General features: G+C 35.8%; 1 protein-coding gene across 1 annotated transcript in view; it reads right to left on the minus strand.

The window, feature by feature from the left end:
* Positions 1 to 7,430: 7,430 nt before the first annotated feature.
* The window catches only part of LOC131678069 (neuroendocrine convertase 2), a 388,069-nt gene continuing 371,469 nt past the window's right edge, over positions 7,431 to 24,030 (minus strand). The window contains exons 7-8 of the mRNA XM_058958207.1: positions 7,989 to 8,089; positions 7,431 to 7,932 (exon numbers count right to left, since the gene is read on the minus strand). Coding sequence (XP_058814190.1) covers positions 7,584 to 7,932; positions 7,989 to 8,089 — 450 coding nt within the window. The 3' untranslated portion in view covers positions 7,431 to 7,583. The remainder of the gene's footprint in view (positions 7,933 to 7,988; positions 8,090 to 24,030) is intronic.

Here is a 24,030-nt window from a genome sequence, read left to right on the forward strand (position 1 = left end):
AGAAATGTGCCGTCAAGTGGACGACTTAATCAAAAATGATGTGATAGAACCATCTGTTTCTAATTATAATTCACCCATTATGCTTGTTCCAAAGAAAACAACTAGCACAGAAATGAAATGGAGACTAGTTGTAGATTTTCGGCAACTAAATAAAAAATTACTAGCCGACAAATTTCCTCTACCAAGAATTGACGACATTCTTGACCAACTTGGCAGAGCAAAGTATTTCTCTACTCTAGATCTACAGTCCGGTTTCCACCAAATAGAAATCGAGAAAAAATCTAGAGAATTCACCGCATTCTTCTTACAGGAACGCGGACATTTTCAATTTAAACGATTGCCATTCGGACTCAATATTAGCCCGAATAGCTTTCAACGCATGATGTCAATCGCACTTAGCGGACTAGGTCCCGAGTGCGCATTTCTCTATATTGACGACATCATAGTCATCGGTTGTTCAATCAACCATCATCTTGCAAACTTGGAAAAAGTTTTTCAGAAATTAAGAAACCACAATTTAAAATTAAATCCATCCAAATGTAATTTTTTTCGAGCTGACGTAACTTATTTAGGTCACCACATTTCTGAAAAAGGAATTCAGCCAGATAAATCCAAATTTGATACGATCTGCAACTACCCTATACCTAAAAATGCAGATGACGTACGACGATTCGTCGCGTTCTGTAATTATTACAGGCGTTTTATAAAAAATTTTGCTCAGATAGCAAACCCTTTGAACAAATTATTAAGGAAAAACACTACCTTCGTTTGGAATATTGAATGCCAAAATGCATTTGATATGCTTAAAAATCAACTAATTTCCCCAACAATTTTACAATTTCCTGATTTTAACAAAGAATTTGTTCTAATAACAGATGCTTCCAAAATTGCATGTGGTGCTATCCTAGCACAAACATATGACAATATTGAATTACCAGTAGCATTTGCCAGCAGAACCTTCACGAGAGGCGAAGCAAATAAATCTACTGTAGAACAAGAGTTAACAGCCATACATTGGGCTATTAACTATTTCCGACCATATTTATACGGACGAAAATTCACTGTTAAAACTGATCATCGACCGTTGGTCTATCTTTTTTCAATGAAAGAACCATCATCTAAATTAACTAGAATGAGACTAGACCTAGAGGAATTCAGTTTTACGGTACAATATGTACAAGGTAAAATGAATGTAGGTGCTGATGCTCTTTCTAGAATAAATATCGACTCTGAAAAATTAAAACAATTAAATTTATACGTGGTGCAAACTAGAGCAAATACTCGCAAACAAACAAATTCAAATATAGACGCGATATCGAATGATGCTGAGCCCGATCAACTCAAAATCTACGAGTCGCTAAACAATGAAGAGGCATATAACCTCCCAAAATTAATGTTAACACAAGAAAACAACAAAATCCATATACAAATCATGGATAAAAGCTACAAGAGGGAATTGACTCCAGCGTTAACAGTCCCTAGCAAGCTATCAAAAAACCTAGGTCACATTTTACAAAATGTGGAATTACTGGCAAACAATAAAAAAAATTACCACTTTAGCTCTAGCGCTAAATAGTGAGATTCTTAAGGATATGAATATTCAAGAATTTAAAGATAAAGGCCAACAAATATTGAAGAATGTATCAATAATTCTATATACTCGCCAGCAAATAATAGAAAATCCTGAAAAACAAAAAGCAATTATCAAAGCCAACCATGACACACCGATAGGCGGTCATGTTGGATCATATCGATTATAAAAAAAACTTCGTTGCCAATACTATTGGCCAAAAATGAAAATACACATAAGAGAATATGTAAAAAATTGCCTAAAATGTAAACAGAATAAACATACTTACAAAACTAAAGAAAACCTCATACATACTCCTACACCTACTAAAGCACTAGATAGTATCTCAGTAGACACAATCGGTCCATTTTCAAAATCAAACAGTGGTAACCGATATGCCATAACAATACAATGCGATCTGTCAAAATATGTAATAATCCAAGCGATTACTGATAAACAAGCAAATACGCTAGCAAAGGCACTTGTCGAAAATTGTATCCTTGTATATGGCGCACCCAAATTAATTAGAACAGATCAGGGAACAGAGTACAAAAATGAAGTATTCTTACACATGAATAAATTGTTAAATCTCAACCATCAGTTTTCTACAGCATACCATCCAGAAACAATTGGAGGTTTAGAGAGGAATCACCGTTGTCTGAATGAATACGTAAGACAGTTTATCAATCACGCCCAAACGGACTGGGATGATTGGCTGCCTTACTATGCGTTCTGTTATAACACGACACCTCACACAAACCACCAATACACACCATTTGAATTAGTATTTGGTAAACAGGCAAACATCCCACAAAATCTCATGTATTCCGAAAACACTCACACACAACCCATATACAATTTTGACCAATACCACGCAGAACTAAAATACAAACTACACTTAGCAGCACAAAAAACAAAAGCAATATTAGATAATACAAAGCAAATACGAAACTTAAGTCAAGAGAAAATAAGTAACCCAATTGATGTAAAACCTCTAGATAAGGTAATGTTGCAGAACGAAAATAGAAGAAAGTTAGATAAAGTATACCAAGGCCCGTACACAGTTATTTCAATTCAGCATCCAAATATTACCATACAAGAAGATACCACAGGTTTAAAACAAATTGTTCATAAAAACAGGATAATCAGATTATAAAAAAAAAAAAAAAAAAAAACCACATACCACAAATGTACATCCAAAATATCCAAAATTGTTCATAAAAACAGGATAATCAGATTATAAAAAAAAAAACCACATACCACAAATGTACATCCAAAATATAAAAGCTATCTGGAGAGAAGCAAAAGCTACAAGTTTTTTTCGAATAATTTCACTTAGTTACATTATTCTTCCAAAAGGAGGGTGGTGTAATACATCTAATCACCTATCTCTAGCTCATTCAAATTAACTACCTCGGCTCGGTACACGCCTTAGCGAAACCGTCCATATGGTTCGCATGTGTCGTGAACGCCGAGAAACACCCAGCTAAAGCAAAATATATTCAATTGTTTATTGATAGAACCTTTCGCTTTACAAGCATTTTTCCCTACGTCCAGTGCTATCTATGGGCACACACCCTCTGCCCGAGTAGCGACCAATTCTAGGTAGCCTTTCTGTCTCTCTCCAATTGGCTTTACTCAGAATAACCAAAAATACAAACATGTCGCGCAACATGCCAGCGCATATAAAATAAGCCTTGGGAATTAATAAAAGAACATTCTTAGTCTTACCTTATAAACAGCGAGCAATCCTTACCTTCGAAAAACCAAAGGTAGCCAAAAGCTACCAGACATGGCCCAAGAGGACAACAATCTGTGGACAAAGAAGGATGTCACTTCTCAACCAATTGGAAATATCCTGCCGCTCGCGGGACCCGAAATCTGAATTCTGAGAACCACTACGCAACCTAGTCGAGGAGCCGAGAGTGGATGTAACGTTTGGAAGCAGGAAGAGGTGCACACTGGGACCACCGTAAAGTTAGGATGTTAAGAAAATGACAAATAATGATAGAAAATTGTAAATATTTGGTTTTAACAAAAGTTATAACAAATATGATTTTTGTAATGGCAATCTTAGGAATTAAGGTACAAAAGACTTTTGACCTCATTTAAAGGTAACCCGCGCAATCGTTTTGATGATGCGTCTCTCCGAGGCAACATCAACTCAATAAGTAAGGGGGCATGCAGAGTCCCTAATTTCCTCCGGTTTCAATCCCGGTAATATTCAATCATCATTTGCCAATCTCTTGGATGTTCGATTCCATGAGTTAAGTTGCATCATAAAGAATTAGCCTTAAGCTAAGTAAGTTTCATTAACGCTGCGCCTTGTATACGCGAAGGCAATGTTTAATACCAACAAAATTGTTTGCTTACGCCGCGACCCTACTGTGGCAGGCGCATGGCATCACCTTATGGAGCAGTCCATTGTTTTAATTAAATCGGCCAGCGACCGACAGTTCTAGTGAGAGCTTTAGAAATGCTTTCAAAAACTTCGTGCATTTCTCTCTGAGATGCGCGAACGTGATCTAAACCCGCGTTGTTAAAAAGTCTTTTAAATCAGAGTTAAGAAGTCAGTCGGTAGTTCATAATCGCTCGGCCGGGATCGGTGCGAAAGTTTAAGTACTCAGTGCAGTCTTTAGTTGGGTCTCAGCCCGTTGAGACAGTTAGACAAAAGTTAGTTCCTCGACCGGTCGGGACCGGTGCAAAATTAATTTGTCAGTTAATAATTAGTGCTTCGTCCGGCGGGGACGAAGGTTCCATTTCGCCTGTGCGAAGTTTTCATTGATTGTTCAGCTGATAGTGAAAGTGTTTGAATAAAAATTTTGAACCCGAACGGTACATTTCGGGCGACCTTAATTGTTAAAGGTTCTCGAAGAGTATTATAATCGAAGTCAGTTGCCACCGTAGGGCGTGCCTATGCACTGGCTATTGCAGCCCCAGCATCCTTCCGGGGGTGCAGAGTACTCTGTTTTAATTGTTTTGTGTCGTTACCCAAGTAACCATAACTAATTTAAAACTATAGATAAGCTTAGCTTAGTTAGCGATTCTATTGCTAACTAGCCGTATAGAAGTATTTTTAATGCTTCAGTGCACCTAAAACGTGAAATATCTAAATAAATCTAGCGCTATATCGACATACAGAACATAGACATCGTGCTAAAAAGCTTTTGAAGATAAATGCTATGAAGCTTTTATATAAAACTCTAAGTGCAAATATAGAAACTTCTTATACTGCTTTGAGACACCGAACAATAGAGAGGCTTACTACACATTTCTATTGTTTGCATGTTTTCCTACGAAAATTGCGATCAAAGCGTGGGGTACATTTATAGCCCAGTGCAACGTTCTAGGATGGAAAACTTCTATGTTTTAAGTTGTAATCTGTATGCGCTTGTAGCAAAGATGAAATAAATAAATAAATAAAACGTTCTAGGGTTAAACGAGAACGCCAATGGAAACAATTCCGAAACTTCCAAATCTATGGATATGCATTCTTTTAAATTCTGAATCTGAACGGTTAAGAAATAGGGTTTTAAAATATGTAAAACTTATAAAACGTTGCACAATTTTAAACGAGATAACAGCAGAGCCCTTAAATAGTAGCACTCAAACCCGTAATATTAATTTTTAATTCGGTGGTATAAACCTGCGTTGAAGATGTACTCCTTATGTTATACTAAACTATCTAAAATGGGGACTGCGGAGTACACAAGTCCCCCCCTCCCCACCTCTTCTTTTCATTTTCTGACTACATCTATGTTATTCAGCAATTCATTCTGAATATTTTATTCAAAGGTACTAAGTCTCAGCGATGACTAATTTCTCATTTATTTAAGTTTAAAGTATCGGTGTCGGTGGTGTACTGACAGTGTTGGAATAATAATAATGAATTTCTACATTTGGATTGAACCAAAAGTTTTGAAATCGTTATAACTAAAACTCGTAACTAGTTACCGTCTTCGACAAAGTTGTTAACCAAGGTATGAACTATAGTTTTTTATAGCTGGTTTTTCATTTATTAACGTAAATGCAAAATAATTGATTTCCCCATACAAAATCTCATAAAAATTTTGAAAGCAATTCACAAACACGGGAAGCAATCGACCACTCCCAAATTTTGCACATGCATCTGGGACCACAAAAGGAACTCAAAAAGTGCTGGCATATGTCGAGCCACTCTAATGTCTATTTTATCTAAAACTGGGGCTACTTTATGACAAGCTTTACTCAAGTCTAGGTTACACAATATGTATATTTGATCTTAAATTTACTCTTATTTTGGGATTTGATTCTAATTCAAAACATATTACATAACATATTATTAGCGTACTAGTTGGATAGCTTTGAAAATGAAACTGTAACGATAATTTGCAAGTTGAGTAATGCAGTTGCAATGGTACAAATATATAAAAACGCTATCGTTTCTAGAAGTATTTAAACTAGGTGTATTGAAGCAATTCGTCGTGGAATGGCAGTAAGGGCAGCGAGGAATAGTTCTGCAGTAAATGAATGATCTTATGATTAAAACCTTACTAAACAACCAAAGCTCTTCAGTACGTTGGAAATGCAAATGTTGGAGTTGCATCCAACAGGGATGAACTGACCTGTCCATTAAATACAACAGCCCCATTCGCTTTTTTGTTGGAAATGCCTTTGCACTCCGGAATACAATCAAAAATGCTTTTAGAAAAATACTAAAACAATGTTGTCTAATTCACAAGGCTCATGAAAAAACATATCTTGAACCGCGTTTTTCCTCGGCTTACTGTTTTTCATTGCAGGACTTATTGACTCTCCAACACATGGTTGTTGGATGCGTGTTACGCAGTTTTTATACGTACCCTTTTAATTTTTACAAGCACGACATTCCTTTGTATTCACACATAAAGAACGAGTATAATCATTAACAATAAATCAAGAAATTATCATGATCCCGGAAAAAAAAATTTTGGAGCAAAGTATTGAGGCAACTTTACGCCAATTTTTATTTTTTTATATCTCATGTTCAATCTTGATTTTCCAAAAGTTCTTTTCACTATCTGGGGGGGGGGGTACTTCTGCCATATGTAAAACATCAAACAGTTTCAGTTGCGTGATCGTAGTTCTTGAGTGTAATGTACAGTGTGTTTTAGTGTAAAGTGATTCCCGATGACGGTACATATAAATAGCCCCGGGTTCCTCTACTAAAAATGTTGCGATTTGAGAAGCTCTTGTTCGGTAAAAATCTTAAAATCTACCAACAAAATTTAACATCCACCTGAGTATGAACGCTGCTGACGTAAATGCTCTACATAATCATACTAATAATAAACTGTCATAATGAAATCAATAAAAATTTGATTTCTAGGGATAGTTGTTTGGGTGTCTATTTTACTCACAGTGTCGGTTTTACACGTAATTCCCCTACTCGATCTACACGTAAGAGATTGAAATGATATGCTCTTACAATTGAAGTGGTGCAAAGCACTACAGTCAAACTTCTTTTTTATTGAATAAACTCGAAATATATAGCTGATTACTCTGCCTAAATTGAACAGCAATGATGCTAAAACGGAAAGTTTTTTATTAGCGTTCCCAAATTCATTCAATCAGAAACATATCCAAGTTGTGCAAGTTACCCCGTTTGACGGTAATATAAATATCACTTTTTTGCATTTCTCGCCTCATACTATGATTTACCGTAAATACTTTGTACAAACTTATAGAACTTTTTTTAAGAGCCACCCTACCTTAAATATTTAAAAAATGATAACAAATGAACAATTAGAGATAACCATCTAGTTTATTTCGCCAATTTGCTTATTTGTTTGTTTTATAACTTTGTAGAACATTGGACAGGAATATTTTACGTACCTTAAAAATTAATACTTTAACGCCCTAGTTATATGCCGCACCCCAATTGTTACAATATGATGTAATTGGTAAAAATTACCATGAAAGTAATCTCCGGCACTATATATTAAGAACCAAAGTTTTTGGCGACAACAGTTTTGTCTCTATGCTATATTTCATCCTAAGGAGAAAAATTGGCTAAGCACCAATATTTCTCACTAGGAAGAAAATCTTGTCGTTTTGTCTCCCTAAATGTGGGTTTGGGATCGTAACGCACCGGCTTGTGGTCTACATACTGTATTTCTAGAATGGATCCTGCTTCACAATGATATCGTGGTGGAACTGTGAGCCATTTCTTCGCTAGAGCGACCATTGCACCAGCATCCAGAACACCAAATCCAAATAAATGATTGAACTCCAAACCAACACCATTCATTGTCCAATGAAAACGATTCTTTGCATCAAATAGTGAATTTCGCTTCGATGTCATCACCGTGAGATGCTGTATATCACGCCATGTCAGAAATGGGCTGCATCATGAAAACGTTTTAATGATTGTTTTAAATAGCATTTTTAAATATCTCACTTCGCTTCCAAAGCAAGAGCAAATACTCCTGCTGCTTCCGGAGCAGCTGCACTTGTACCCGAGTGAGTTGTAGTACATTTTCCGTAAAGGTCAGTTGTTGCCTTCAAAATAAACAAGATTGTAACATTCACGAATCATAACCTAAACATCATCTTTGCTATACCTATCCATAAGCCGAATATTGGTTAAAGCATTTTGTGCATTAAGAAACAACACCTATGATATGGTCGGTGTTAAGTCAGACCGGACTAAGTGACGTTGCATTGAATTCGAGAAAAACGAGTTCAAAGTTTGGATTGCAGCATCCTTTACATTATAATTATAACATATTTCAAATCTGGCGAAAGTCGAATATAGCGGAAGAAATTATTTATCCAGTGCTATCATTAACTCATTTTTAAGGATTTTGGGAATTGGTCCGGTCTGATTTAACACCGACCATATGTAGTTAGTTAGGATTAACGAGTCCAATGTGCCATACATCATTCTGATAATATTTGGGTCATTCCATGCGAAGTGATCAAGGCACGTGTAATCGACCTCCACGGATTTGAACAAAATCTAGAGGAATTGTTCATCTAGGGCCAATATATAAAAACCCAAATTTTTGTGACAATTGAATCACCCCTCGGGTCATGGTAGCACCCCTCGTTTTGGCAAATTGCCAAAACCCTTGATTTTCTTTTGATCATATCTCCGATTCTATTTACTCTAGAATCAAACCACAAGATGGCTTTTGAAGAAAATTGTTCAAGGAGTCTATAAAAAATATTATTTTTTGCCGACAGTGTTGCCAACTATACAATTTTTTCAATTAAATATTAAAAGTTAATTTTTCTCTCAATACGTATATTTTAATTTTGAAAATTTTAATGCCATCGCGTTCCTCAGACATTTTTACATAAAAAAAACTTATCATCCCAATATAATATGAGCGTATCCTGAGACACACCGTTTTGAAGAGAAAAAACCGCAATTTCCCATATACAATCGCAAACGCACGACACTAAAACACCAACTTGAGTATTCTGAGTTTCTTTTTTTTGACAGCAAACTGTTGTCGTGAGCACACTTTTTTGAGGACAGCTATAATAGTTTTTTCTTTAACGAAATTTGCGGACTTAGTCCGGCATATTATATCAAACTAAATTCCGATATTCGGAACCAGCAACTGCCAGAATGGCATCATCGGTTGACAAAACGTTTGTCATCAACTTTAAAGTTGTACCGACCAAACTAAATCTTCCCGCAATCGCCGAGTTTATAACAAAAAATCTCGCTATCGAAGCGACTAAGTTACAGCACCTGCAAGTCAGCAATGGACGTGTCTTCGTGGGCACCGATTCCGCTCAAACAGCACAGGACATTGTACAAGAGCACAACATGAAACACCAGCTAGAACACGATGGAAAATCCTACAGCATTCCACTGTCAATGGAAGATGGATCTATTGATTCATGACCTACGCCCGAGCACAAGTAACAGACAGCTAGCATACCGAATGCGTGAGTATGGTGAAACTATCTCAAAAGCAGTATCCTTCGATCCCCTGTTTCCATCTCTCCATGCTCACCGCGCCACCGAAACGCCACCCAGCGACTATCTGTCCAGTCGGGGAAAACGTACGCAAGCCTCCGTCGGCTGTGATGGCACCCTGCATAAAACGAAAATGTCAGCCGCGTCGCCAGTTTCCACGGTAAGCATTTTGGACAGTATATGTCCCGTCGAAGCAACACAAGATACTACCACCCTTAGCAAGTTTCCATGGTTCCCAGCTTTACCCGCTGCAGCTGAACCCTGCTGCCATTCGTCGTGTTGGCGAAAAAAAAATGCAGTCTGCAGCGTTTCGTTACTGCAGTTACACTCAACAATTATCAAATATCCGGCGTCGGACAAATTCTGACTAGCTCTTCGTCTCAACACCGCATCAACAAGACGGATGTGCAAGTAGCGACTTTCGCTTCCCTACTTCTACCTCTCCCAGCTCACGGCGTATCCGAAACAGCACCCATCAGCTACCCGTCCTGCCGGGGTAACCTTACATTATATCTGCAAACGGCCGCCAGCTGTCAGGAAACTCTACAAAAAACGAATATGCCAGCCGCGTTTCCAGCTTCCTCGGTAAGCATTCTGGACAGTATATGTCCCGCCGAAGCAACATATGATGCTGCCATCCTCAGCAAGATTTTAACTTTCCCAGCCGCCTGCTCAAGCTGCTCCGCTGGTTCTCGTGTCACAGCTATGGTGACAACGCTTAGCTGGTGGCGCAAACATGTCAACGAGCCGCCTTCTAAACGATCAAATGGCTGACATGAGGAGCTACAAGATTGCTACAATCAACATGAACGCAGTGACAAATGGGACAAAGCTCGACGCCCTGAATTCATTCATCCGATCCGCTGAACTTGATATCATTTTCCTGCAGGAAGTGGCAACGATATATCTCAACATACCAGGCTTCATCATTGAGTACAATATAGACGAGCACAAAAGAGGAACAGCGATTGCAGCACGAAGTTTTCTCGCCTTCACCCATGTAGACAGAAGCATGGATTCAAGGTTAATCAGTGCACAGATCAATGGCGTAACTTTCATTAATGTGTACGCAGCATCGGGAACTCAAAATCGCAACGCAAGGGAAAATTTCTACAACACAGTTTTACCATACTACTTCTATAATGCTACAAACACTGTCATCATTGGTGGTGATTTCAATTCAGTTGTAAACCAAAAAGACGCTACTGGTTCAAACGCGCATAGTCCAATGCTGAAACGATTCATGACTGCCTCAGGTGTGGACGACAGCTGGGAGCTTCTAAACCGCCAACATGTCGAATACTCCTTTATCAGATCCGAATCTGCCTCTAGGATTGATAGGATTCTTGTCACACCGAACATGCGAGAATGGATTCGAACCGCAAATTTTGCTGCAACGGCTTTTTCAGACCACAAAGCATACATAATTCGCACTGTTCTTTCAACACTTGGAAATCCACCTGGCCGGGGAATATGGCGTATGTATCCAAGTTTGGTTGATGATCCAGCGGTCATAGAGGAACTACACGTAAAATGGGGGTACTGGACAAGATATAGACGTAATTATCGTACTTGGATAGACTGATGGATTCAATTCGTAAAACCTAAACTGATCTCCTTCCTTAAATGGAAATCGTCCATTAAAAGGCGATCGTTCCATGATACGATGGAATTGTACTACGCCATACTTCGTTCAGCCTATGATCGTTATCATGGTGATCCCTGTCAACTGCAAACAATTAATCACATTAAAGGACGGATGCTCTCTTTACAGCGTAGCTATGCACACAGCACGCGGTGCTGGAACGAAATATACATAGCAGGAGAAAGCACATCAATCTTTCACATAGCAAACCAGAAGAGCCGACGGACCGAAACCTCGATTAATATACTGCAGAATGGAGATGATACATTACGAGAGCCGAATGCGATACATCAGAGTGTGCAAGAATACTTTGCTAGCTTGTACTCCTCCACGCACCCGATCGAGAACAACGACTTCAACCCAACACAGCGCATCCCGAACGAAAATGAAGACAATCAGCGATTAATGAATGAAATTTCTTCAGGCGAGGTTCTACAGGCAATCAAATCGAGCTGCTCACGGAAATCACCCGGCAATGATGGCTTGCCAAAGGAGTTTTACCTAAAGGCATGGCAAGTAATCGAGAGGGAGTTTACTTTTGTCATCAACGAAGCAATATCCTCCAATGCTCCCAAAGAATTCTTCAATGGCGTGCTTGTGCTTGTTAGAAAGAAAAAAGGCGATAACAGCGTTAAAGCTTTTAGACCGATTTCGCCCCTTTATGTTGACTACAAAATTTTCGCTAGAATAATTAAAAACAGAATATGTCCCTTGCTCCCCTTGGTGCTATCAAAACATCAAAAGTGCTCCAATGGAAAGCGTAACATATTTGAAGCCACCGCTCGAATACTTGACCGAATTTATGAGCTGAAAACGAGGCGTGGGAATGCACTGCTTGTTGCTTTTGATTTTGACCATGCTTTTGATAGGGTAGAATACAACTTCCTGGCAAGCACCATGGAAAAAATGAATTTTAATCCTGAATTGGTCAACCTTCTAATGTACTGTATGAACAACAGCTTTTCAAGGGCGCTTATAAATGGCAAACTGGGGAATGAAGTTAAAATAGAGAGATCGGTACAACAAGGGGATCCACTAACAATGCTTTTGTTTGTAATTTATTTGCAACCACTGCTTGATAAATTGCACAGAGAATTTCCACATGCTGTTTTGAACGCCTACGCTGATGACATTTCTATGTTTCTCGACAGCAACAATCAGATGCGAGTTGTTCTAAACACTTTTGAAGCATTCGCGGTTGTTTCAGGGGCAAGACTAAACACCCAGAAAACTAAAGCCATAAGAATCGGATTGATAAACTTGACACCACAAAATGAGTGGTTGCAGATACAAAACACAGTGAAAATCCTCGGAGTACATTTTGCTGAAGATTTTTCCGACACAGTTGACTGCAATTGGGCTGCGGTGTTACGAGGTTTCCAAACGTGTATGTAGATGAACAACGTCCGAAATCTGAACCTCGTACAAAAAGTCATTTTGATTAACATCTACGTAACATCGAAGCTATGGTACACAGCATCAGTAATTCCCCTTCCCTACAAGCATAGTGGAAAGTTCATCTCTAGAATTGGATCCTTTCTGTGGTATGGATAGCTTTCGAAACGCTGATACTTCCCAAAGACAGGGGAGGTCTAAATCTACATTCACCGCCTATCAAAGCCAAGGCTTTGCTGACAAATCGAATGATACAAATCGCTTCAGATCTTCCTTTTCTTTGGAGTTTCTTAAAACACAACGCTAACCCCCCAAATCTATTGGCCATACCCCGAAAATACGAACACATTCGAACAGTGGTGAAAGAATCTGCTTTTTTAACTGATGAAATCGCCAGAACGCCAAGCTCCAGTATAATATACAGCAGCTTCCTAAAACAACTGAAGGAACCGAAAATAGTGAGGGAAAATCCACTACGCGACTGGAAGAAAGTATTTAAAAACATCCACTCCAAACTGCTAAACTCGGATCAACAATCTGCGTGGTATACAGTTGCTCATCGCAAGCAGGGCCGCAGAGAGAAAATACGGGCCCGGGGGGGGTCCAACGTACGTGCCCCCACCACTGTGTATTGCCTGAGTACAAAAAAGTCAATGTTTGAAATTCATAGGAGTCCACAGATATTATGTATAGTATACTGAAATTTTATGTTTATGTGCCATTTTTTGCTCTAGTTGTTTGTAGTGCCAATGAAGGGAAAAACGTATACTTTGGGAATTTTTAATACCTCTTCGATAGTTTTGGTGACTTTGAAAAGCGCCATTTTTGTTAATAGTATTTATAAAAGTAAGCAAGATTAAAAATGTAGTAAAATTAAAAATATCTAAACGGCGATCAACGGCAAAAGATTAAAAAAGCAATAGGAAAACTAAATATTAAAAGAATGTACAAAAGAGCTAAAAACGACAAAATCAACCAAATAAACAAATTAATGTCAATTGTCAAAAAATGTTTAATCGAGAAAAACCAAAACAAAATCCGTAAAAAATTGAAAAATCGATAGGAAGGTAGGAAATTTTTTTTGAATCAATGAAAATGTAAAAAAAAACTACTAAAAAGAATTCAAACATTAATATACAAAATGCATAAAACTGAAAATCTCGAGAAATAAAATAATCAAGAATAATAAAATTTATTTAACATTAAAAACAATACATATTTAAAGCAATAGAAAAAATTAAAAAAAAACATTATGAATACATAAAACTAGAGGAGTATATATAAAAGACAAGAAAAAAATAACCATAGAGAAATTTTAAAAAATATGGACAACCCAGAAAATTTTGAAAAACTGGAAAATTGAAATGATGAAAAGACGAAAAAGTAAAGGAAATTGGAAGTATTGAATAAAAACGGAGCAAACAGACAAAATGGAAAACAAAAAATAGTAGAAAAAAGCCAACATGGTATACTATGAAACACAAAAATGAAGATATCAATACAAAAAAATGAATAAAATGGATATTATTTAAAGAATAGAAAAAGCACTAGAAATGAAATTTGAAATAAATTCAAACAACGAACTAAGTGTAAAATTAAGAAAAAGTGCGCATAGTATCATGAAAAGATAAATCAAATGTTTTTTTTTTAGGAAAATATAAAAAAAATCAATGTTAACGTATATGAAAATGGTCAACAGAAAAAGTACTTTCTAAATAGGTTAAATGGAAAACATGATGAAATAACAATAACGAATTTAATCTTAAGAAAAAAGTATAAAAAAAGAATAAAATTACATTAAATGAATAATGGGAAAAAATAAAACTACCATAAACGGAAAGCTAAAAACTAGAAAATGATGAAGAAAATAGGAGAAAGGTAAAAAATTAAACAATAATACAAATTGGAATGAACTTGAAGAAGTAAAATTGCTTTCGGAAATGCAAAAAAATATGAAAAAAAAGGAAATAGAAAAAGGCTATGACAAGAATAAATGTAGTAAATAGATGAATTGTAAAAATTAGATAGAATGACAAAAGAAAGAAATAAAAAAGCAGAGTATTAAAATATGAAACAATAAGAAAAAAATAAAGAAAGCAGAATTTTCTCGAAAAATTGCGAATAAAATTCAATATCAGAGAAAAAACTATAAATTAAAGTAAGTGATAGTGATAGCAATAGAAAAAAAGCAAAAGTAAGGAACGTAAAAAGATGGATAAAATAAAAGTATGCAAATAGATAAAAAAGGCAGAATCTTACAATTGTAGAAATACAAATACAATCCACAAATTGAAAAAATAGATCAACGAAATTTTAACAAAACAAAAAAAAACCCTGTAGGAATAAAAAAATTAAGAAACATGGATCAAATTTCAAATAAAGGTTTTGGTTGGATTTTACGCTATGCTGGATTCGAAAACATTCATAATCCTATAAAAACATGAATTATTCTTTTATTTGTGTTGGTGTGTTAGCATACCTTAAAATATTTTCCAAGAATGTTGTAACTGATTTGTAGAAAATAGTTCAAAAATAAAAATAAAATCATTACGTTCAGGAAGCGACGTTCAAAATCTCACGCTCACTCCTCCAAAACGAAAAGATTTTGTATGATTTAATTTGCTACATTAGTTAGCTAATCTTGCTAACTAGTTGATTTACTTTGGTAGGTGAGTTAAATTTTCTCTTCGAAATCAATCAAACACAATTTAGTAATTTAGTTGAACGTATGCTTCTTAGAATCATTGGCAGCAGCAGGATTATGACCTGAGAAATCTTCTTTTCATGCTCCATTGCATAAAATTCAAAACAAAACTATTAACACTATACGCGTCACGAAAGAGGCTTGTTGTGTACGCAATTTGCTGTTATAATGAAAATGTTGATAAAAGGCCGTATTTGAAAGAATTGTAAAACGTATTAATTTTTTTCCATCCCTGGCCTCTTTGCTAGGGGGAATTGGTAGCCGAAAATCGCCGAAAAAAGTTACGTCATTTGAGTATGACCCCTTCACAAAAATGTTTTTATGTATCATCTCGTATCTGAATATGATTTTTTATAAAATTTGTATCAATAAACGGCAAACCAAAAATATTAAATTTTAAATTTTTGGATTATTTTCGAATTCTTTTGGTGTATCAAGAGTTTTTGATGATTCATTTGACCAATTGAGCTCTCAAATAGAGGTAGGGTTACCGCCTCTAGGGGTACTTTGACCAGCAGAATTTTACTGAGCAGGGTATAGACTTGCGTTGAGTATGCGTTGAAATCAATTAGAATTTCGAATTAAACTGATCTCGACTCGACAGAATTTTGGAGCGCTTCCATTGCTTTTTATTGTATAAAACGCTTAAAAACAAATAAATATGCACTGTTTCATTTCCTTTGTAGCTCGTAGCACTAGGAGGAAAAATATTTTATTTTCTTCACATTCACCGCAGAGTGTAATGTTTTGATAAAGCACACCACCTTTCTGTGCCGTTCACATTTAGTTGTATGTTTTTGCATTTGTTAACAGTTTTGTTGGTTTAGATGGATGTTGTAACTGATGTTGCTTTCTCGGATATTCATAAAGAATCCAAAAGCACCAACCACTCTCGCTGTGAAGGATAACCCGAGCGAGCTTTGCTCTGCTCCTCAGTAAACAAACACGGGGTGTGAAATCACACTTCAGTTTCTTTCGAGAATCTTTGTGAGGAGTATTAATCCATTGAAGCGATGGTTCAATGGGGTAAAGTAAACTCAAATGGCACTTTTAAAATAATATTCGTCAACGCTAAGAGGGGCCCTCCTTAACAATTAGGGCCTGCAACCCGACCCGAGGATGATGTTTATGAGGACTGGGTGCTGGGCGATTCCTGGCAAAGAAAAGGGCAACGCAAAATTGCAAAATAATCTAAAGGATTCTTCCGGGCGCGTTCGGATTTACCTGAACGAAGACACGGAATTCGTCTCCAAAAACCGGTGTAGCAACCCTAAGCAGGGTTTTTTTCTTTCAATAATTACTTTCGATACTAATCCAGCGCTTTCGAAGATTGGAAATTTATTAAATCAAAAAAATCGATTTCAAATTGGCGAAATTTAAAGACAAACTGATGACTTCTAATCAAACCATTTAATTGTTTAACCCTTACAAATCTGATCATTTTTTTTCGATTATTGACATTTTAACCTTAAGGTCATTCGCTTCTTCATTCAGGTTAGGAATTTTCCTATAACAACGGGGTTGGGATTCGAACCCAGGTGAGCTGCGTATGCCGCTATGCCCGTTCGAGTCTGATCTTGTTGCGATGCGTGAATTAGGTTGGTATAAACAAAGTTGATATCAAATATGCAGTAGTTTAGAATTTTCGCTATTCTAGTTATCTCATACACAAGATATTGAATTTTTAATTATATTCTCAAATAAATTTTTGTCGAAAAAGTATTTGTCAAAATTTTAGTTTCTGTTAAAAATCCGGGCCCCCTTAAAAACTCCGGGCCCGTGTGGAAACACCCGGGTCCCCCCCCCCCCCCTCGGCGGCCCTGATCGCAAGCTAATTACAAACGAGCTACTCCACAAAATGAATAGACGAGCCGACGCCGACTGCATTATTTGTCCTGATCAAACGGATAGCATCGAGCATCATCTCCTTCAATGTAGCGAAAACAAAACCATTTGGGTATACCAACGGAACGTCTTCGTAGCGTTTGATCGACGGCTAATGCAACTACAACCTGAGGATTGGATCTACCCTGTCCATCAACACCAATCCAGACGGACACGCCAGCTCATACTAAAGGAGTTCTCCCAGATGTTATGCTACATGACCAGTGTACCAACGAACCAAAAAACAGTAGAAGGATATAAATTTTATTTGCAATGTAACTAATTAAGTAGTAATAAGAGACTGGACAATAAATTTTTACAAAAAAAAAGTTCAAACATAATTTTTCGTGAAGTAGACGAGAAATGATGAAAAACTATGTATTTGGTTTGCTTCTAGCAGATCAGGATCGATTTTTATGACAGATTGAAGATTTTCTCAATTTTGGCCAATAAAAATGTATTTTTATATGAGAAAATCGGAGTTTTTCCCTTCAAAACGGTATATCTCAGGATGCGCTCATATTATATTGGGACGATAAGTGTTTTTTATGTAAAAATGTCTGAGGAACGCGATGGCATTAAAATTTTCAAAATTAAAATATATGTATTGAGAGAAAAATTAACTTTTAATATTTAACTGAAAAAATTGCATAGTTGACAACACTGTCGGCAAAAAAATAATATTTTTAATAGACTCCTTGAACTATTTTCTTCAAAAGCCATCTTGTGGTTTGATTCTAGAGTAAATAGAACCGGAGATATGATCAAAAGCAAATCAAGGGTTTTGGCAATTTTCCAAAACGGGGGGTGCTCCCATGACCCGAGGGGTGGTTCAATTGACACAAAAATTTGGGTTTTTATATATTGGCCCTAGATGAACAATTCCTCCAAGTTTTGTTCAAATCCGTGAAGGTCGATTTCAAGTTTGCATCTTTTTTTGATCACTATATATATATATATATATATATATATATATATATATATATATATATATATATATATATATATATATATATATATATATATATATATATATATATATATATATATATATATATATATATATATATATATATATATATATATATATATATATATATATATATATATATATATATATATATATATATATATATATATATATATATATATATATTTGTAAAACTTTATTGTCCAGTCTCTTATTACTACTTAATTAGTTACATTGCAAATAAAATTATATCCTTCTACTGTTTTTTGGTTCGTTGGTACACTGGTCATGTAGCATAACATCTGGGAGAACTCCTTTAGTATGAGCTGGCGTGTCTGTCTGGATTGGTGTTGATGGACTGGGTAGATCCAATCCTCAGGTTGTAGTTGCATTAGCCGTCGATCAAACGCTACGAAGACGTTCCGTTGGTATACCCAAATGGTTTTGTTTTCGCTACATTGACGGATGAGTCGGCGTCGGCTCGTCTATTCATTTTGTGGAGTAGCTCGTTTGTAATTAGCTTGCGATCAGGGCCGCCGAGGGGGGGGGGACCCGGGTGTTTCCCCCCGGGCCCGGAGTTTTGAAGGGGGCCCGGATTTTTAACAGAAACTAAAATTTTGACAAATACTTTTTCGACAAAAATTTATTTGAGAATATAATTAAAAATTCAATATCTTGTGTATGAGGTAACTAGAATAGCGAAAATTCTAAACTACTGCATATTTGGTATCAACTTTGTTTATACCAACCTAATTCACGCATCGCAACAAGATCAGACTCGAACGGGCATAGCGGAATTTGTACTTTGAATGTCATGTACGCAGCTCACCTGGGTTCGAATCCCAACCCCGTTGTTATAGGAAAATTCCTAACCTGAATGAAGAGGTTAAAATGTCAATAATCGAAAAAATATGATCAGATTTGTAAGGGTTAAACAATTAAATGGTTTGATTAGAAGTCATCAGTTTGTCTTTAAATTTCGCCAATTTGAAATCGATTTTTTTGATTTAATAAATTTCCAATCTTCGAAAGCTCTGGATTAGTATCGAAAGTAATTATTGAAAGAAAAAAACCCTGCTTAGGGTTGCTACACCGGTTTTTGGAGACGAATTCCGTGTCTTCGTTCAGGTAAATCCGAATGCGCCCGGAAGAATCCTTTAGATTATTTTGCAATTTTGCGTTGCCCTTTTCTTTGCCAGGAATCGCCCAGCACCCAGTCCTCATAAACATCATCCTCGGGTCGGGTTGCAGGCCCTAATTGTTAAGGAGGCCCCTCTTGGCGTTGACGAATATTATTTTAAAAGTGCCATTAGAGTTTACTTTACCCCATTGAACCATCGCTTCAATGAATTAATACTCCTCACAAAGATTCTTGAAAGAAACTGAAGTGTGATTTCACACCCCGTGTTTGTTTACTGAGGAGCAGAGCAAAGCTCGCTCGGGTTATCCTTCACAGCGAGAGTGGTTGGTGCTTTTGGATTCTTTATGAATATCCGAGAAAGCAACATCAGTTACATCATTCATCTAAACCAACAAAACTGTTAACAAATGCAAAAACATACAACTAAATGTGAACGGCACAGAAAGGTGGTGTGCTTTATCAAAACATTACACTCTGCGGTGAATGTGAAGAAAATAAAATATTTTTCCTCCTAGTGCTACGAGCTACAAAGGAAATGAAACAGTGTATATTTATTTGTTTTTAAGCGTTTTATACAATAAAAAGCAATGGAAGCGCTCCAAAATTCTGTCGAGTCGAGATCAGTTCAATTCGAAATTCCAATTGATTTCAACGCATACTCAACGCAAGTCTATGCCCTGCTCAGTAAAATTCTGCTGGTCAAAGTACCCCTAGAGGCGGTAACCCTACCTCTATTTGAGAGCTCAATTGGTCAAATGAATCATCAAAAACTCTTGATATACCAAAAGAATTCGAAAATAATCCAAAAATTTAAAACTTAATATATTTGGTTTGCCGTTTATTGATACAAATTTTATAAAAAATCATATTCAGATACGAGATGATACATAAAAACATTTTTGTGAAGGGGTCATACTCAAATGACGTAACTTTTTTCGGCAAAAAATAATATTTTTAATAGACTCCTTGAACAATTTTCTTCAAAAGCCATCTTGTGGTTTGATTCTAGAGTAAATAGAACCGGAGATATGATCAAAAGAAAATCAAGGGTTTTGGCAATTTTCCAAAACGGGGGGTGCCCCATGACCCGAGGGGTGGTTCAATTGACACAAAATTTGGGTTTTTATATATTGGCCCTAGATGAACAATTCCTCCAAGTTTTGTTCAAATCCGTGAAGGTCGATTTCAAGTTTGCATCTTTTTTTGATCACTATATCTATATATATATATATATATATATATATATATATATATATATATATATATATATATATATATATATATATATATATATATATATATATATATATATATATATATATATATATATATATATATATATATATATATATATATATATATATATATATATATATATATATATATATATATATATATATATATATATATATATATATATATATATATATATATATATATATATATATATATATATATATATATATATACATATATAGGCCAATCCGCCCGTGCAATAGCATTAGATTGTTTTGATTTAAACAAAGGCAGGTGTTGGCTAGGATAAAATGGCTACCTAGCAGCCTCATGTAAACAGCGGTAGAGGAAACAGCAATAATTTAACACACAAGAAACTCTCTGCTGCTCGTTTCCCATGTGTCCAATTTGGCTGTTTCCACTTCCATCTGTGCCATATCTTGATACCGTTAACCGGGGTGACTTTGATCATCGATGTGACTTTGATCACTCGACACTTTTTTCGTAGATCGCTTATTAAACCAGAATAGTCTACCGAATCATTTTAATTTGAAATGATTTATACTCTAAACTTATAAAATACTGATTTGTTATACTTTTTGAGTATATTGTTCGGTTTTTTGGGTGCTAAAACTACAAAAAACCGAAATTTGACTTTACCTGATTTTTACGAAGCTTCATAAAGTGTCTATTTTTTATAAAACAAATAAATCTCAGATTAGAGCGAGAGTATTAAATTACAAGCGAGTTTTTATTTTCGTTTAGATTGGGATATGCTAAATTTAGTTTTAAGAGTTTGTTTACTTTCAATATATTTTTTGTGAAACTAGTTGGCAATTATTTCATATTATTTAAGCTAAAATTCGCAACATTTTTTTATTGTTCAATATTCCAACGTGTAAAAATGGATGAAACTTTTTGTACATTGATAAAATACTGAAACAAAACAATTTTAGTAGTTTTAAAGGTTTTCAGAACCTTTTATTCTAGACGGACACAAATTATACGAATTTTGGTTACTCGAATTTTCCAGTACATTGAAATACTTTGTATAATACTAATTAACATCTATTAACCGTTGTGTGTCCGACGCGGTACCCGGGTACCTTTTTAAGTTTCAACTAATTAAATTCCTATGTTTTATCCAATTATGGAAATTGAAACTTTGTGACATCTTAGAACTTCACTAAGTCAAGGTTTTGGGTTAATAATATTGTTGATATAGTAAGGGTGGGAGTGAGGAGAGGCTCCTGAATTTTTTTACTACGTAACAGGCCGACGTGGCACAGTGGGACGGAATTAAAAAAAGCCGGACATTGATATTTGCGACGAAACTATTGATTATGGCACTTTGATGTCTTCGGAAAGGTTTCTTTATTTTTTAAGTAGTTTAATATAATGTTGGAACATTTTTATTTAAGGGGGTATATACGCTGATAAAAAAAATAACTTTGCAAGTTGTTTCCAAAATTGATAGCCATGTATGGAATGTTTGTAGACGAAATAATTTTATGAAACTTTGTTGAAGTAGCGAAATAGCTATCTGTTAAGCGAAAAAAGTTATAGGGTGAAATTGAAGTACATGTCGGAATACCCCCTTAAAAAGTGTTTTTTCATTGTAACTTTTTTATTTGATTTTTTACAGTTTCTCGATGTTCTAGAAAGTTATTGATGCTTTCAAAAAACACCTTTTTGCGGAATACACCAACTCGCTATCTCTTCGTTTTTAGGGTGTATGTCTGTTTTTTTAGGTTTTTTTGGGTTAACTTTAAGGGGCTATGGTTTGTAGAGTAGCAGGTAGTAGCAGCTAAATTTATTTTTTTGATATTCAGCAAGAAATTCCCTATTGATACATATATAATTCATTGCGGGATCTAATAGGATCCTTGGAACAATGCGGGGTAAAATAGACTAGCGTTTGAAAAATTTATTGGTATTATGAATCATGAAAAATAAACAATTATGCGAAATGAATAAACATTTGAAATATTATTGTTCATTCCATATATTCCGACATTCAAAGCTATTTTTTTTGTTATTAACATGCTCATAAGTCATCAGTGTCCTGCCAATCATCTTCTTCGTCATTGGATGAACAAGGTATTTTGTTGCTTAGAATTCTCGGTCATATTATTACCTTGTTCATCCAATGACGAATAAGATAATTGGCAGGACACTGATGACTTAAAGTTAACCCAGAAAAACCAAAAAAACAGACATACACCCTAAAAACGAAGACATAGCGAGTTGATGTATTCCGCAAAAAGGTGTGTTTTGAAAGCATCAACAACTTTCTAGAACATCGAGAAACTGTAAAAAATTAAATAAAAAAGTTACAATGAAAAAACACTTTTAAGGGGGTATTCCGACATGTACTTCAATTTCACCCTATAACTTTTTTCGCTTAACAGATAGCTATTTCGCTACTTCAACAAAGTTTCATAAAATTATTTCATCTACAAACTTTCCATACATAGCTATCAATTTTGGGAACAACTTGCAAAGTTTTTTTTTTATCAGCGTATATACCCCCTTAAATAAAATTTTTCCAACATTATATTAAACTACTTAAAAAATAAAGAAACCTTTCCGAAGACATCAAAGTGCCATAACCAATAGTTTCGTCGCAAATATCAATGTCCGGCTTTTTTTGATTCCGTCCCACTGTGCGTGGGTACCCGGGTACCCACAAAACTAAAATGCCCGTAACTAAGGTAATATCCAACCGATTTCGATACTTTTGGCCGTTTTGGATTCAGGAACTCATTCATTGTTGGACTTGGTAAAAATGAATCGGGTTACTTCATTCGGTTCCCGCGAATCCGGGTTTCCGGAAGCAGGTTCCAGTGCTGGGGTAGCAATATGGGTATCAAAATTCATGGAATTGCATCAGTAGGCTGTATCTCGTGGTTTTGGAACCATTTGGTGATTTGACCCCGGAACAGACATTCCGGAGCAGGTTCCCGTGGGGCCATGAGTGGCCATTCCACTCCAATTCCATTTTTCAAATTGCCATAGGGTCCCGTAACAATAAAAAACAGACTTCCGAGACAATTTGAAGAGTTTTGATACTCATATTGCTAGTACATTATTAAAATTTACAAATCATATCCTAGTACTGGAACATTACTCCGGAAAATCCGGATTACCAAAAACCAGATCCATTATTCCGGTTCTATTGTACAGAATCAAAAAGTGGACGAGTTCCTGAATCCAAAATATCTAAAAGTGTCCAAATCGGTTAAAGGAAGCCATAGTTATGAGCATTTCAATTTGTGGGTACCCGGGTACCCTCGTTGGCCTGTTAAAGGTGTTTTTTTTGTTGGACACATAACTGTTAAACAATGAGTATCTTTCCAGAATTAGTTTAAACAAACATTTGAATGAAAAACATTGACATCAATAACTACATGTTATCTCAGTCACCCCGGAACACGAAAGCGGACTTCAACTTGAAATCATTTTCGAAAAAATAGCTGTAAACGGACAATTTTAGGTAAAACCATCCAATCTTGTTCTTCATACATGGTT

This window comes from Topomyia yanbarensis, chromosome 1 (genome assembly GCF_030247195.1).
Source record: "Topomyia yanbarensis strain Yona2022 chromosome 1, ASM3024719v1, whole genome shotgun sequence".
NCBI lineage: Eukaryota > Metazoa > Arthropoda > Insecta > Diptera > Culicidae > Topomyia > Topomyia yanbarensis.